Source organism: Protomyctophum parallelum (assembly GCF_964188405.1).
Source record: "Protomyctophum parallelum genome assembly, chromosome: 3".
Lineage (NCBI taxonomy): Eukaryota > Metazoa > Chordata > Actinopteri > Myctophiformes > Myctophidae > Protomyctophum > Protomyctophum parallelum.
The window spans coordinates 35,963,946-35,980,490 of NC_139698.1; the positions used below are offsets into that span (position 1 = coordinate 35,963,946).

The 16,545-nt window shown below is 42.0% G+C and overlaps 1 protein-coding gene across 1 annotated transcript in view; it reads left to right on the forward strand.

The window, feature by feature from the left end:
- The window catches only part of dnah5 (dynein, axonemal, heavy chain 5), a gene marked incomplete at its 5' end in the record, with an annotated part of 139,517 nt that extends 124,156 nt beyond the window's left edge, over positions 1 to 15,361 (forward strand). The window contains 10 exons of the mRNA XM_083760609.1: positions 1,930 to 2,079; positions 2,526 to 2,771; positions 3,044 to 3,263; positions 4,733 to 4,938; positions 5,785 to 5,988; positions 9,912 to 10,127; positions 10,923 to 11,135; positions 12,040 to 12,192; positions 12,770 to 13,001; positions 14,578 to 15,361. Coding sequence (XP_083616735.1) covers positions 1,930 to 2,079; positions 2,526 to 2,771; positions 3,044 to 3,263; positions 4,733 to 4,938; positions 5,785 to 5,988; positions 9,912 to 10,127; positions 10,923 to 11,135; positions 12,040 to 12,192; positions 12,770 to 13,001; positions 14,578 to 14,729 — 1,992 coding nt within the window. The 3' untranslated portion in view covers positions 14,730 to 15,361. The remainder of the gene's footprint in view (positions 1 to 1,929; positions 2,080 to 2,525; positions 2,772 to 3,043; positions 3,264 to 4,732; positions 4,939 to 5,784; positions 5,989 to 9,911; positions 10,128 to 10,922; positions 11,136 to 12,039; positions 12,193 to 12,769; positions 13,002 to 14,577) is intronic.
- Between the last annotated feature and the right edge of the window lie 1,184 nt (positions 15,362 to 16,545).

Here is a 16,545-nt window from a genome sequence, read left to right on the forward strand (position 1 = left end):
AAAAACAATGCACAGACAATGCACAGCCCTGGCGGAGGCCAACCCCCACCCCCGTCTGCCACTCCCTCTGCACTGTCCCTGCTTCCAGTGTAGTTATTATTTAATCACAAGCTCTTGTTGATAATGTATTAAAAATATTTATAAAATCCACAGGCCCACTTAACCGTTCACTTGATTTACTTTCAAAATGAGCAAAAATAGCCAGTCAGACACAATGTGTCGCGATGAAGCAAGCTTTTCATTTTTGTGTGACGCCTTAGTAGAGTGAATTAGGGCATTCATTCATGAAATAGAACAAAGAGTTGAAAACTGGAGATGGGAGGTTTCGGCTCGATATGTCTGTGACTGTGAATGTATGCGTGTCAGTTAGTAAAGATCAGGCAGGAGTGGATTAACAGTTATTTGTTCAATTAAATCATTTGTCCAAGAAGAACCAGGGGAGACAGACGGAAATAGATCTAGGATGATCCTCAGCTGTGTGAGTTTGCGTGTGTGTGATACCCTGTTGTGTGTGTGTGCGTGCACATGGACCCATGCTGACATGGACACATGCTGGCACATGCACAAACACACACAAGTAATGCCCCATTTATATTTTGCAGCACAGAGAAAATATCTGGTCTGATATCTTCAGCGTGCAATATCGTCCTGCGACAGAGCATACACACAGAACATACAAATGCACACATTCGCATTTGTGTGCACACACTGCGGCCCCTTTTCCACCAAAATAACTTTGGTTCTAGAACTGGTTCCGTTTTAGATTCTTGGAACCTTGGTGCTTTCACGGACCGTCTGCTATTTTTTGGTTTCAGTTCTGAACCAATACATTTTCAGTGGAAACACTCTGAACTGGCTCAATATTAGATAAAATAACTGGTTCAACTCCAGTGGAAAAGTACCACAGACATTACTGTATGCAGTCACGCTCATATTGATTTATTTATTATACATACTGTACAGCAGTGGTTCTCAAACTTGTCAAGGACGCCATCTGAAAGGTTTTTTTGTCAGGGACCACCATACAAGATTTGTGTTGCTAAAATGTTTCAAGCCTATTCCACACATTTTTCACTTTTTTTCCCTGAGAAGTTTTAAAAATACTAGCTAGTAGTGCCACAAAATAACATGTTGTGAGCTTGTACTGTAGCTATTTTCAAATAGGCTGTTGTGTATACTATGTAGGGTTAAACTGGCGATGTTGTATTGACAAATTGTGATTCTAATTTTGGTCCTTGAGGTCAACACATCCTACTACTGAATGCAATAATCTGGCACAAATTAATGTTCTCTGCGAGCACACACAGGGGCAATATGCCATTCAAATGTTCATGTTGATGTGGATGTGCTATCTGCTATGCCAAGATATCATTCATCCATCATCATGGCCCTCAGCAGCAATGGTCTTTACATATGGACATGGAATCCTTCCCAAGCAATTATCTTTGAGTAATACTCAGGTCAGCAGAATGCAGACCTATTTGAACTTGTGGAGAACGTAATTCAATAACTCTCACTCAATTGGCTCCCCACAGAATTGATTTAAAAGTGTAACTCCTCCTAGGTTTAGCCTTCCAATCGTATTTGCCTCGTGTTGTTGGGTAGGTAGGTAGATAGATAGGGGTGTGTGTGTGTGTGTGTGTGTGTGTGTGTGTGTGTGTGTGTGTGTGTGTGTGTGTGTGTGTGTGTGTGTGTGTGTGTGTGTGTGTGTGTGTGTGTGTGTGTGTGTGTGTGTGTGTGTGTGTGTGTGTGTGTGTGTGTGTGTGTGTGTGTGTGTGCGCGCGCGCGCGCAAGATAACTCAACCTCTACTTGATGAAATGCCTTGCAGATCAAGCTTCTCATGCACTCCAGAGGCTGAACCTGACTGATGTTTGTGAACACATGTTTATTTTGTGTGCGTGACATTTTACTGTATATCATTTTCTCAGATTAGTCGTAATGAGAAGCAGTGGAAAGCATGGTTTGACAAGGAGGCTCCAGAGGAGGAGGTGGTGCCCAACTCTTATGATCAGGCTCTGGACTGCTTCAGGCGTCTGCTCCTCATTCGGTCCTGGTGCCCTGACAGGACCATCGCACAGGTAAGAGAAGTGTGTGTGTGTGTGTGTGTGTGTGTGTGTGTGTGTGTGTGTGTGTGTGCGTGTGCACGTGCATGCACACTTTTATCTGTCCTTATGATCCTGGCCTTATCCTAAAATAGTTTGTTTTATTGAGAGGAGATGCTTTCCTGGATTGAATGGGTTAATTAATTGACAGATGCAGATATTTTTTGAGTGAAATCCAAAATGTTTGCTTGCTTTTGAGGAAGTTTTGATGTTGAGTCATTATTTTTGTTATCTCAAATGTAGCAGTGAGAACAAACACTGGGTCGGAACCCTGATTTTTGTGGGTCGCGAGTAAATTCCGGTACCTCTTTATTATTTTGTTTCTTACAATATGTTTTGAATTATTAGTATTTCAAAAGATTTTCCAAAAAATCCCCAAAACTATCTCTCTCTCTCTCTTCCCCACCTCTCCTCTCCATCAGGCCCGTAAGTACATCATGGAGTCAATGGGGGAGAGGTACGCTGAGGGTGTGATGCTGGACCTGGAGAGCACATGGGAGGAATCGGATCCCCGCACCCCCCTCATCTGTTTCCTGTCCATGGGATCCGATCCCACTGACTCCATCATCGCCCTGGGAAAGAGACAGAAGATAGAGACCCGCTACGTCTCAATGGGACAGGGACAAGAAGTCCACGCCCGCAAGCTTCTGCAGCAGACCATGGCTAATGTGAGTCTGGTGCGAGCTCACTCATTTAAATTGATAGGTACTAGGTAGGTAGGTCGGTCGGTCGGTAGGTACTGTAGGTAAGTACAGTAGGTGGGTGATGCACTCTGTATCTTGGCAATAATATCAAGGTCGCGCCTCTCAATAAGCTCTTGTCGCCTCAATCTATCATAGTATCATATAGCATAGTTCCATCCCATCCAATGCAATTTTAGGTTAACCTAAGTGCTTAACAGATAGGACAGGCTTAATAAATGTGATTAATTTGTCCTCAGGGTGGCTGGGCCCTGCTCCAGAACTGCCATCTGGGTTTGGACTTCATGGACGAGCTGATGGACACAGTGACCGAGACGGACACTGTCCACGACAGCTTCCGACTATGGATGACCACAGAGGTTCACAGACACTTCCCCATCGCGCTCCTGCAGATGTCCATCAAATTCACCAATGAACCACCTCAGGGCCTGAAGGCGGGCCTAAAGAGGACATATGGCGGTGAGGAGGCAAATCAAACATCATTTACCCTCAGACTGGCGAGCCACGTGTTGAGCGGGCAAACATTATTCTATTGATTTTGCAATTAGAGGCGAGCCACAGCTCACTTTGACACTGAAGTTACTTGATACTGTATGTAACAGGAAAGTGTGTGTGTGTGTGTGTGTGTGTGTGTGTGTGTGTGTGTGTGTGTGTATGTGTGTGTGTGTGTGTGTGTGTGTGCGTGTGCGTGTGCGTGTGCGTGCGCGTGCGTGCGTGTGCGTGTGCATAGGAGATAAGACATTGATGTGCATGCTGGACAGTGTGTCTGTCTTCGTGTGCGGTCTCAGTCCCCTGGGTTATGTGGAGACACACACAGACAGACTGATCTTATCACCTTGAATGGATTGTGTAATCATTGGATAGATTGTATGTACCTGGGGTAAAAGTCATGAAGGACAAAAGATCTTATGCAACCTAATTCAATCGAACATCCAGTCTGCCAGCCTCTAACTAGCAGCTTATATAGATTACTGTTTTTCATTTGGCAGTTAAACGTGAACATTCATTGGTAGGCTATATATGCATTTATTTTCTTAACAATTAAGACCAAATGTCATTATACTAACTAATGGCCCCTACACACTGTAGGAGTTTTAAAGTTGTCGGCGAGTCATCAGATCGTTATGTATTTCACACTGCAGGAGTCTTTTTTTTTAATCGTCTGTCATTATATCGTTGTGGCTTTCACACTAAACGACACAAACACACACAGCGCACGAGGTACAAAAGTTTGCTCTGCACTGTTCCGATGCGCTTTTATCAACATTATTCAAGTGAAATGCGTTGGTTTTAAATAAATACTAAAAAAGGAAAGAGGCCGTACAGCTCGTAGTCACGATGCTATAAACTTTATTATAACGTTTCGGCAAGCAGGTTGCCTTCTTCAGGGTATGACAAATAAAAACTAGACTAAATGTTAGGGTTGGGACTAGTGGAGAAGAGATCCTGTAGAACTAAAAGACAAGTCATATTAATAATAATAATAATACATTTTATTTATATAGCACCTTTCATGTCCTAAAATGCAACGCAAAGTGCTTTACAGGGCAACAGAAAACACAAACGTAAAGTAACAATTAAGCAAGCAAAAACACAGTGGCCTTAAGACAATAAAAAACAATAGCAACGACGCCATCAAGGCCCGACAAAATACATTTTAAATCGACTAAACTGAAGGTTTACCGTGGTTGTATAAGCAATACTAGCGAGCTGTTTGATGGCATATGGAGATATGCTTCCCATAGAGCAAACGTGAGCGCTGTATTGCTCTCATATAACCAACTGTATATTTAGTCGACTAACAACAAAACATTTCAGATGACTAAAATATATGACTGAAACTACATATAATTTCATACAAAACACTAAAACTAAATGAAAATGTGCTGTCAAAATCAACACTATGTTGTATATGTCCCCACATACAGGTATCAACCAGGACCTTCTGGATGTCAGTAACATGGTGCAGTGGAAGCCCATGCTGTACGGAGTAGCGTTCCTCCACAGCACCGTGCAGGAGAGGAGGAAGTACGGCCCCCTGGGGTGGAACATCCCGTACGAGTTCAACCAGGCCGACTTCAATGCCACCGTTCAGTTTGTCCAGAACCACCTTGATGATATGGACATTAAGAAGGTATGGGATTGAAGAGGAAAGCCTCATTATGATCCGTCACGGCACATCCGCAGTCCTGTAGGCTGTGAGCCTACAGGACTGCTATTCTCGGCACGAGACATTATTATGAAGTCATTATTAAGTATGAGTCAGGCTCACTCCGTTGGTCATTCATATATTCACGGCACCCTTCAAAGTGCATACTGTGTACATTGCCAGTGGGGGGGGGGGGGCGTTAAAAGGAGATGCACGCTGTGTAACTCATTAACAGTGCGGTGGGTTGGATTGTAGCTCCCAACCTCCCTCATCTCCATTCATTTTTTTCAGAATTTCTCATACATAAATAATGGGTATTTTTTTCATTAAATTCTGTGTTTTTTACATAGGCTGTGGCCCTGTCCCAGTTTAATTAAAGAAGCACTGCCATGGATCAGCCATGGGAACCCTGCTGCCATGGAAGAAGATTATTTCTCATTTTCAGACATGAGGATGCACTGATATTTGCCTGATGAGAGCAAAACTGTACGAGTGCTCTTTTCATTATGAATTCCCATCTGCCCCGAGGGCACGTGGATGAACGTGCTATACTGAATGACACAGAGCAGGATAATGATTAACAGGCTTGTTGTTCATGAATAATTATGATAGTTATTTTAATCACCGTACTTTTCAGTCCGATGTCTCTATTCTTCAGGCACACCTGCCTGAAGAAGGACGAAAGCTTCCAATACGATACTTGCACAGAGTGTGCGGTTGCTGTTCGTTTTTTTTCACCCTGATACTGTGTTTAATTAAAAAATAATTAAACAGATGAGGGGTGGTTTAGTTTACTTACTGTAAGTAAACACATCTGTACTCTGTCTCTAGGGCGTGTCTTGGAGCACGGTGCGCTACATGATTGGTGAGATCCAGTATGGCGGCCGTGTGACTGACGACTACGACAAGCGTCTGCTCAACACCTTCGCCAAGGTGTGGTTCAGTGAGAACATGTTTGCTCCAGACTTCTACTTCTACAAGGGCTACAGCATTCCTAAGTGCTCCAGTGTGGATCAGTACCTCACATATGTCCAGGTGAGCACAATAAAGAAAGAAAAAAATGTATATCATTTTTTACTATAGAGGGTATGTGCATGCATTGGCAAAGTAAGTGGCAATCATTCTGTGTGGATGTATGGGCTGTCAAGGCCAGAAAGTAGTTTTCTTGCCACTCAGTAGGCGTTCCCGCATAACTTCCGGGTATGATATATGGTGATGTCATGTGCATACCCCAAATCAATAACCACTTATTTCTTCATCATTTTGTCATAACAGTGTTATAAAATAGTGAAAATTGACGATTTACAAGTAGATTGGCTATTTTCACTGATTGATTATTAATCGATAATTCTTTATCATCGATTAAATGTATACATTTGATTAAATGGTAAATAAATGGTAAATGGTGCATTTATATAGCGCCTTTATCCAAGGCGCTTTACAGAGATTGTGCATTACATTCACCCATTCACACACATGGATTAACAACAGATGCCCATGGGATTATTCAGAATAAAGACGTAGAGTGCCGTCCTGGGCCGTGGCTCAGCGGTCCAGGCACCTTGGCCGGTAGCCTGAGCCTGGCAGTGTGCCGCAGGTTCGACGGCCTTTACTGCATGTCACTCCCCCATCTCTCTCCCCCAATTCCTCTATAAACAAATAAAATAAAGGTGAAAGCAGCAAAAAAAAAAAAAAAATACATCTGGAGATGTCCTGGGCACACAATGTGTTTTAACTGTTGTACCCCTAAAATAAAGTGCCCCTGCTCCTGAGGAGTGCAGAGAATGGCTCAGGTGTGCTGTTCTGCATCTGCTATTTCTAGCTTATAGGTTAAGAATGTTGTAAACATGGCACTGTGTGTGTGTGTGTGTGTGTGTGTGTGTGTGTGTGTGTGTGTGTGTGTGTGTGTGCTGAAGCAGTTTCATTAAAGCTATTTTCATTGTGATGGATGGTCAAAGCTAGCGGGCTCCACAGGCTTGTGCAGCTCTGCAACGCCTCTCAAATGACAAACCAAGCCCTAGAACACACACACACACACACACACACACACACACACACACACACACACACACACACACACACACAGTGCAATTTGAACTGTGTGTGTGTGTGTGTGTGTGTGTGTGTGTGTGTGTGTGTGTGTGTGTGTGTGTGTGTGTGTGTGTGTGTGTGTGTGTGTGTGTGTGTGTGTGTGTGTGTGTGTGTGTGTGTGTGTGTGTGTGTGTGTGTGTGTGCGCGTGTGTGTGCATGTGCATGTGCATCCCCACATACTATAATATGTAATTCAAAATGAAATGCAGAGCGGCGGGAAAGCCACTGCCCTCTTTAAGATAAAATAAATGAGCACGCCACAGAAACAAACACCCTATTATTATCCCCTCCCACCACCCTGACACAGTGCATTTTCAGCTTGGCTCTATCTGAAGCTGTATTGTGATGAATGTTTGGGGAATGAGCTGTGCCAATGAGGGCATTCATCATGCTGCCCACTACAAGCTGCTGTCCATCATTTAACCAACGGGCTAGTGACAGGCGCGACGCTCATTTTTGACTCTTTAGGGGAATACCAGACGAGTTGCCCATTTACCATCCCGCCCCGGGTGTATGCAGCCGGCAGAACTGCTAAAGTAACCTAACTAAATGATGCTTAAACGGTTAAACCTAACCTTATTCCTAATCTTAACTTCAGTAAAACTATGCCTAAACCTAACCCTATGCCTAAGCTTAAACCCAGTAAAACTATGCCTAACCCTAAACCTATTTCTAACATTATTCTCAGTAAAACAAAATAAAGAATACAAGAACCGCGGCACCGAGCGGTCGGTGTGAGGTCGGGGGGAAAAAATCGAGGGCGAGATGGATTATGGGTGACCGTACCTGATACCCTTTTTTCTTTTCTTTTATTTATACAGTATATGTCTCATTTTAATGTACACCATTAAGTTTAAGACACATTCTGTAGTTTTCACTGTAAGATTATGTAGTTTTCACTGTACAAATGTGAACATCTATTTTCAAATGACATGAAACTAGCACGACTACAACATTTACATTTCTTTTTTTTTTTAAGATATTTTTTTTGCGGCTTACGCCTTTTATTGATTTTTGAAGGGACAGACAGTAGGCTGACAGGAAACGGGAGAGAGATGGGGGGATGACATGCAGTAAAGGCCGTGTCGGGTCCGGGAGTCGAACCCGCGGCACACTGCGACTGGATTACCAGTCCGGTGCCCAGACCGTTACGCTACGGCCTGGGCCAACATTTACATTTTAACAAAACCTCATACAGGTACATGCCTTTTTGTCATCTTGCCAACCCGATTTTGTAACTGGCCCTAATACCAGTGATTGCTACCGTAATCCTTCCATTGATAACAGTAAAATAAGCCAGTCATTGATACACTAATACTTCCATTAATACTACTAATCCCCAGTAATCCATCAATTGATTGATACCAGTAGTAGCCATCGATATTAATACACACATTTAATACCACTAGTAAATCCTTTGTTAGTCCAGTAATGCCCCCATTACTAGTAATGCAACCATTGACTCCAGTAATACATCCTTTGATACCATTAATGCATCAATGGTCTTACCTGCTGCACTAAAATGATTTCTACCACACAGACCATACAAACGCTGATACTGTGTTTTTGTGCTAATTGCAGTATGACCTGACAGTCATGCTGAGGTTTCTTGGTATGCATGGACTAAACTGAAGCAACGTCAAATCAAAGCTTTCACAGTCTAAATACATGGAAACACAGCAAACATGTAATTAGCCCTTGACTAAGTCCCTCCCCAACCCATCCTTAACGTTAGCAGCGAAGAAAGCTTGACCTGCATAGCAACCGTTGCTAAACTATTTGGATTGGCATTGGACAATCGCTTTTTGGGGTAATTATTCTGGGTTCCATGCACTTTTACTCCACTACATTTATTTGAAAACTTTAGTTTCTAATTACTTTGTAGATTTTGATTATTATCACAAAACATACATTAACCACTTCACCCCTACAGTATACATGTACAAGCGCACAATGCGTCGCGATGCGACTCATTGTGAACTTGTAGATCTGATATTTTATACGATTTTCATACGTTTGAAAACTTGAAACGGGACATTCTGCACAATGAGTACTTTTACTTTTGGTACTTTAAGTACATTTTGAACTCCGGACTTTTACAGTTGTAACAGAGTATTTCTATATTGCAGTATTGATACTTTTGAGTACTTTTTCCACCACTGCTCACGTCACACAGTCAAATGAAGTTATCGTTCAGCCCAGCTGCCGGACAGTGTATGTGTATCGTGTTCAGCTAACGCAGAGTTGGCTTTCCCTCTATCATTTTCAAATGTCTCACCCAATCTGAATTTAATCAATCATGGTTTTAACCAGGCATGACCCCAATTTTCAAAAATACTAATTGAAAAGAGCAAGTTAAAATTCCCACAATAACCACAATTTTCCTCATCTGAGGTCAGGTTACACATTTAACTTTTCACAAGTGGCCCCCTAACTAAATTCATCCAGCTCATTGTGAAGTCATGCTGCTTCTCTCGACCGTTGACATCCTGGTTCAAGGGCACTTTCAGAGGCATTAGTTGCAAGCATCTAATTTGTTGTTTCTGCAGTCATACTAGAGCAGGGGTCCACAGTAGTTTACTGACAGTTTGTCAGTAAAGTTGAATAACGTTCCATCAATTATTTATTTTTTATTATTTCAAAAGATTTTTCCAAAAAAACATTCTAAAAATAAAATAATTTCAGAAACTAGGCAGCTCTGCCGCCCCGACACCTACACTGCCGATCCAAACGATATGTCTGAGTCATAGTGCAAGCTCACAATGTGTCACATCGCAACGCATATTTTTCACTAGTTTTGAAATAGGGCTTAGATGTCCAAGTACTATACATTTGGTGAATCAAACGTGAATCTTTTGCTCCTGCAGGGCCTACCAGCCTATGACACTCCAGAGGTGTTTGGTCTCCATCCCAACGCAGATATTACCTACCAGAGTAAGCTGGCTAAGGACGTGCTGGACACCATCCTTAGTATTCAACCCAAAGACAGCTCCTCGGGAGGAGGGGAGACCAGGGAGGCTGTGGTGTCCAGACTGGCTGATGATATGCTGGAGAAACTGCCACCCGACTATGTACCGTTTGAGGTATAGTACTGTACTGGTTGTGTGTTTATGTGTCCCCAAATCAGAGTGTGAAGACAAAGGAAGAAATAGACACTAAACAAAAAGAAAACAAAAAAAACAGAAGGATATGGAGAGAATGTTAACATTTTCAGCTAAAAATCATCATCACATCTCTGACAATGTCAGCTCAATATTGCATGACTCTTACCTGTCGGGCAGAAACTGTATGCTACGGAGGTAACCCCTGCAAGCAAGATGACACATGTCCAAAACCATAACTTTTCAAGATGTGGAAAAAAAATCCAATTAATTAAATATACGGTAGTTATCGTAATATCAATATAAATATGTATGATGACACATTTATCAAGTGAAAAAGTGTGTTTTGAAGAAAATGGGAAATGGGTGTGGTCTGGGGTCACTAGAGAAAAAATTGAAGGACATTATTAAATCTATGACCTACGTCCTACGAGCTACAGATTAAAGTCAAAATGTATATAGCACCACAAATAAAGTAGGTTAATTCGTCACTACAAGCAGAGAAATGTTGTTGGAACATATTGACTGCACTAAACATAATAATATATTAAAACAAGATAAGAAATATCAATATTATAAAGAAATATGAGGCCGATTTGAAAGATTTGAGGTGGATTGCCTTCCTTGGCTTACTGCCATTGTGCACAATGTTAAGCACTGATACAGACAATCCTTGTACACTACAGTATGTGCAAATACTTTGCACATGAAGAAATAAATCATTCAAATTCTGATTCCGGTTCTGTATTGACGGGTAATAAAATACTTCCCAATCAGGTAAGAGACCGTCTCAACAAGATGGGCCCATTCCAGCCCATGAACATCTTCCTTCGCCAGGAGATTGACCGCATGCAGCGGGTCATCGTGCTGGTACGCAACACCCTGACCGACCTCAAGCTGGCCATCGACGGGACCATCATCATGAGTGAGAATCTCCGGGACGCGCTGGACTGCATGTATGACGCACGCATCCCAGCTCGCTGGAAGAAGGTACAGTGCATCAAGGAAACGTTCTCTGTAACTAGCCGTCTGAACCGCAGAGAAGCTTAATCACATGAACCCTAGTGTCCCTATTCTGGGCAAACATTCACCGAAAATGGTTGATCTGCGTGAAGAGCAGATTAAAAACATTATCTCAGTGTGACAGAATGTATTCAAAATGCTCAAACTGTGTGATTGTGACAGTAGTGTGATTCAGCAGTGGCTTGTTCACAAACTCAAATGCTCTATATTGATGCACATATTTTGTAAGTTTCTGATGCCAAATAGGTCATAGTAGACCTACTTGATCACAGTAGTAACAGTCAGTCAATCAGTCAGTCTCTAGTAGCTCATATATGGACAGATGACAGATTTGTGTGTGTACATTTAACAGATGGAGAAAAATGACTTGCCAGTTTAGTTGACCAACTTTACAATCGAGGCAGCAAAACAAGAAAGAAATATGAGTCTGCATGTTTTTTCTCTCTGTCTGTGGCTTGCATTTTAATAATTGGGTTGGCATTCAAGGAACGCACTCACAACCATTACATTATTGGAATAATATGTGCTTGGATTGTGCAGACAGGAAATCCAGGGCCAAGGTTCATCATTGTGTTGAACCTCATATTTTTTGTTTCTCTTCTGGTCTTTCTTATCTGTGACGATAAGTTCTTATATGTGATATGCGATACGTCCTCATCCTGTGCTTTACTTTATCTTGTCCTGTTGTCCCCAGTTTCTGTCTGTTCTATTCCATTGTACTTGAATTGTGCTGTTTTGGCTAAGCTTTGCTCCAGTGGAGCCGGTCCGTTTCACATCCTGTTGTATTCTACTCAGATCAGCATGGATCATGTAACAGCTTTCTTTGTTTCTTTTGTTTATATTCTGCTTTTGTTGTTCTTGCTCATTTCAGGCATCGTGGGCCTCCAGCACCTTGGGATTCTGGTTTACAGAGCTTCTGGAGCGGAACCGGCAGTTTCAGTCCTGGATCTTTGAGGGTCGACCCAACTGTTTTTGGATGACGGGCTTCTTCAACCCACAGGGCTTCCTGACAGCAATGAGACAGGTACGTAACACACCACCCAGCTATTTAGCTACCACTGGGGAGGGCACCAGATGGCACAGCACACAAACGTGTGTGCGTGCTTGTATGTGTTTTCCTCTGACTTTTTCTTGGCATACTGTATATGTACATTGTCATAGCGTTCTGCTCTAGATGAAAGGGACTCGAAGAATGGGAACTAATTTATTCATGAACTTACCGGTACACAGAAAAGGCTTTGTTTCTGTTTTCCAGCAGAACAGCTTGATTGCTTTTTCTTTCAATGTTACTTGTTCCTATAGTTCCTGGAATCACCCATTGTAGAAACCTTTCCTCTAAAATAGCATTACGCCAAGGTCCTCTTTGTTCTGCTCTGAGCACCTTTACTAAGTGACATAAAAACAAAAATATCAGCCTCATGAAAAAAAAAAAAATCCCTATCGGAGGATGTGGAAAAAACGTTCTTTTGTCAGTTGCTGCATCATATCATCCATACAGTACTGAAATAACTGTAACTGTACATTTTGTAACCATACTATTTGGTTCAGTTTGTAGTAGTTCTCTAAAGCACAATGAACACAATACAATGTGTGTGTTTCAGGAGATCACTCGAGCCAACAGGGGCTGTGCTCTGGACCGCATGGTGCTGTGTAACGAGGTGACCAGGTGGATGAAGGATGACATCACCCAGCCCCCTACAGAGGGGGTGTTCGTCTACGGCCTCTACCTGGAGGGGGCCGGCTGGGACCGCCGCAGCTGTAAACTGATCGACTCCAAACCCAAGGTCCTCTTTGAGATGATGCCTGTGATCCGAATGTACGCCGAGAACAATGGTAAGGACTTGGACGGTGGATTTGGGAGGGAAAGGATGCTAAGGAGAAAATGATTCTTCCATACGTTTTTTTCTTTATTTCTATATCAGCCCCTGCTCACATTTGCATCCAATCAGAATCAATGGATATTAACAATTTAAATTTCGGCAGACTGAGCATTATTTATTTAGTCTGGGAACGGATTACCAGCATTGTGTGGGGGATTTCGTGTTACGCCTCTCACAGCAATTGGACGCTGCATATCATGATTTGAGGCAGTTTGTTCCAAAAATCTACCTGCTGGTGGTGCAATGAAAGAGGTGGGATTCTTCCCTGGCCTAGTGGGAATGAACTGTACGTGCGAAATGTCATGTAAATTGCACGCAGCATTTGTTCAAAACGGACCAATCCGACAAACTTTAATGTTAGCTAATAATTAGGATGGAATATGAAATATCGGGCAGATCCGTAATCCCAGTCTGCCTAAAGTTTAATGCTGGAGTTTTTCCAACTTGATTAACCTACTGTAAGGCTAACATGTTCATGATTCATGGCATTTTGTAAAAAAGAAACTGTCCTAAAAACTTGAATATGAGAAATTGCATGACTATAGAGATCATTTGTACCGATTTGCGTGGTATTTGGATAAAATCTGTCAAAAGATGTGTTTTACATAAGTCGGCCTCCTGGTGGCGCTATAAAGAGCACAGTTATAGGTAAAACACGAATGGGACAGTTATAGCGCCACCATGAGGCTGATGTGTACATTTTCAAGTCGCATTTCTTCCTCTGTCTAGTGGGAATATGTATGAAATATTTCCCTCAAATTGCACTCTGCGTTCATGATTTGATGAGGCATTTTGTTAAAAACTGAACAAACTTTGGAAGGCAATCTTAGCCAATGGGGATGGAATATGGGGAAGCGGACAGGTCCGTGTTTTAGCTTGTTTTCTTTTCTTCCCCTTGCATGTACTTGGTTCCAGTCCATTCAGTTGTTTTCTTTTCTTCTCCTTGCATGTACTTGGTTCCAGTCCATTCAGTTGTTTTATTTTCTTCCCCTTGCATGTACTTGGTTCCAGTCCATTCAGTTGTTTTCTTTTCTTCCCCTTGCATGTACTTGGTTCCAGTCCATTCAGTTGTTTTCTTTTCTTCCCCTTGCATGTACTTGGTTCCAGTCCATTCAGTTGTTTTCTTTTCTTCCCCTTCATGTACTTGGTTCCAGTCCATTCAGTTGGAACACAAGGGGTGGCATCAAGGGACCACTCAGTGTTTCCCACACAATGCCCATTATAAGGCTCTTTAAGAGGGTCTGGCCTGGTTGTGTTGGGACAGACTCGGTGAATTAACAGTAATTAACTGAAGTTAATTAACTATAGGGCAATTTGTTTCCTTGTAGAAAAAAGAAATTAGCACATTAATTCCCTAATTTAGAATGTGTGATTTGCAACATCTTAAAGACAGAGGATTCTATTTATGCCATGAGATATTATTCCACTGAATTAACTACTGTATGTGGAAGATCATATTCCTGATTTCAATGGTTTTATTTTCCAGTCTGTGCAGCGATGCATACTTTATGTAAATTGTTGTGTTGCAGGTCTAAAGGATGCCCGCCTGTATTCCTGCCCCATTTATAAGAAGCCAGTGAGAATGGACATGAATTACATCGCAGCTGTTGACCTGAAGACATCTCTTCCACCAGACTATTGGATCCTGCGCGGTGTGGCACTCCTCTGTGACGTCAAATGATCCACTCTTTTGTCTCTCAAAATGGGTGAACTCTTAACACATCAAAGGAGGAAATAGTTCAGAAGGTACTGTGGATCTGTATTTCTTAAACCAGTGATTCAATTTGCCCTCAGCATTTTTTGTATTATTATTATGTTACCCAACAGTTTTACACAGTAAAATCCCCAGTGTTACTTTAACTCTGATAATATATGATTGTAATCAAAAGGGAGTTACACACCCTTAAACACTGAACCACTTAACAACTAAATCATTTTCGAAAGATTTTCTAAATAGTTTGAAATTGTTTCTGCTCAAGCTACCACCGGGCCCCGATTATCCGCTTAGCTTAGCGCCTAGTAGCCGTAGCCGATGTGCGACATTGTAGGTAAGCAAAATAAACAACACCCATTTTGTTCAATCTGACTGAATTGTCAATCGTACTGTAATATATATGTAATCTATTTAAATAAATTAAAACGTTATTTGCTATTATACTGATGTCGGTATCATGGTCATTTGACCAAGGTGACTAATAAACTGAAAGAAATCTTCACAATGTCACAGTGCACAGCCTGAACATCAAGAAGGCTGCCCAGAGGCCGTGCTCTCATAGCCTGAAAACCAGACCAATCTTGCCTGTGCAACAACAACAAAAAAGCCAGATTCGGTCTGGCCCCGTTCGGTTGTGATTGGATTTTGCTCCCCCTGAAGTTGTGGGGCACCAATCAGGTCCCAATATGCAAATATGGTGTGGGTTTATCACCAGTCAAGCTTGTGAGCAGATATCTTTTTTCGTGTTCATTCTTCATTCATTCTTCTATCACTGTCGGGCAGAAAATGTCCAAAACCGTCTACCGTCTACAACTCATCTACAAGCTCCTAACGTATTGCATCACTATGCGTTGTGAGCTTGTAGATCTAGTATTTTCCATACTTTTCTGCGACAGTCTTTTATGATGACGTAGTGCATTCATTTAGGAAAATAAACATTAATATACCATTGCTGTCAGGTAGAAACCTACTTTTTAAAACACTCAGATGTGGATACAGCACAGCTGATATAATTGTGATTAGTTTATGTCAATGACCACTCCCCACATGACTGAAATACCTACAAATTTTAATGAATAAGTCTTTACAAAAAAAACAATGGCATCATTGAAACATCAAAACACTTTTTTGGTAATATTTGCTTTTCTTACAAAACCATTGCACACACTGTAGTGCTACCCTGTACACAGACCTGGGATGTGTTTCCCCAAATTAAAATATTCCCTCTAAAAGTCAATTTATCCTTTTGACTTACAATGATTACATTCACACAGGACCCAATCTGAGAACCCATCGTCAAAAAATAACAAAAAACAGTGACCTCTTTACTTTTGAATTTGACGTAGTCAACAGTGTGTAGAGACTACACAGGACCAGACTGACAGGTTAATAACTTAATCATATCGAAGGTTTTGAAATTGATTAGGAACTTTTGTACGTTTTGACAAAAATATCAGTCTAAATCAGGATCGGTGTCAGTCGGTGCCATGTCAATGTTCCGACGGCACATTATTCCGACTCGCTCCATTACTAACCATACTCCATTATCCCTAACCACACATGAAGCCACATAGTCTGAATTATGAGCAGCCCACCGTCATCTAGCCTAGCCAGCCTGCTTTCTGGTCTAGAGGGGCGGGCGTGCAAGGAGCAACCGCTGGATTGGTTCACCGATCTGAGCCCCCACCCCTGCCCCCTCCGCCCCTCCCTGGTATAAATCAGCGGAGGAAAGCGACGCCCCCTCTGCACTGTAGTTCACTCCCACTCCTACTTTGCTAGACCA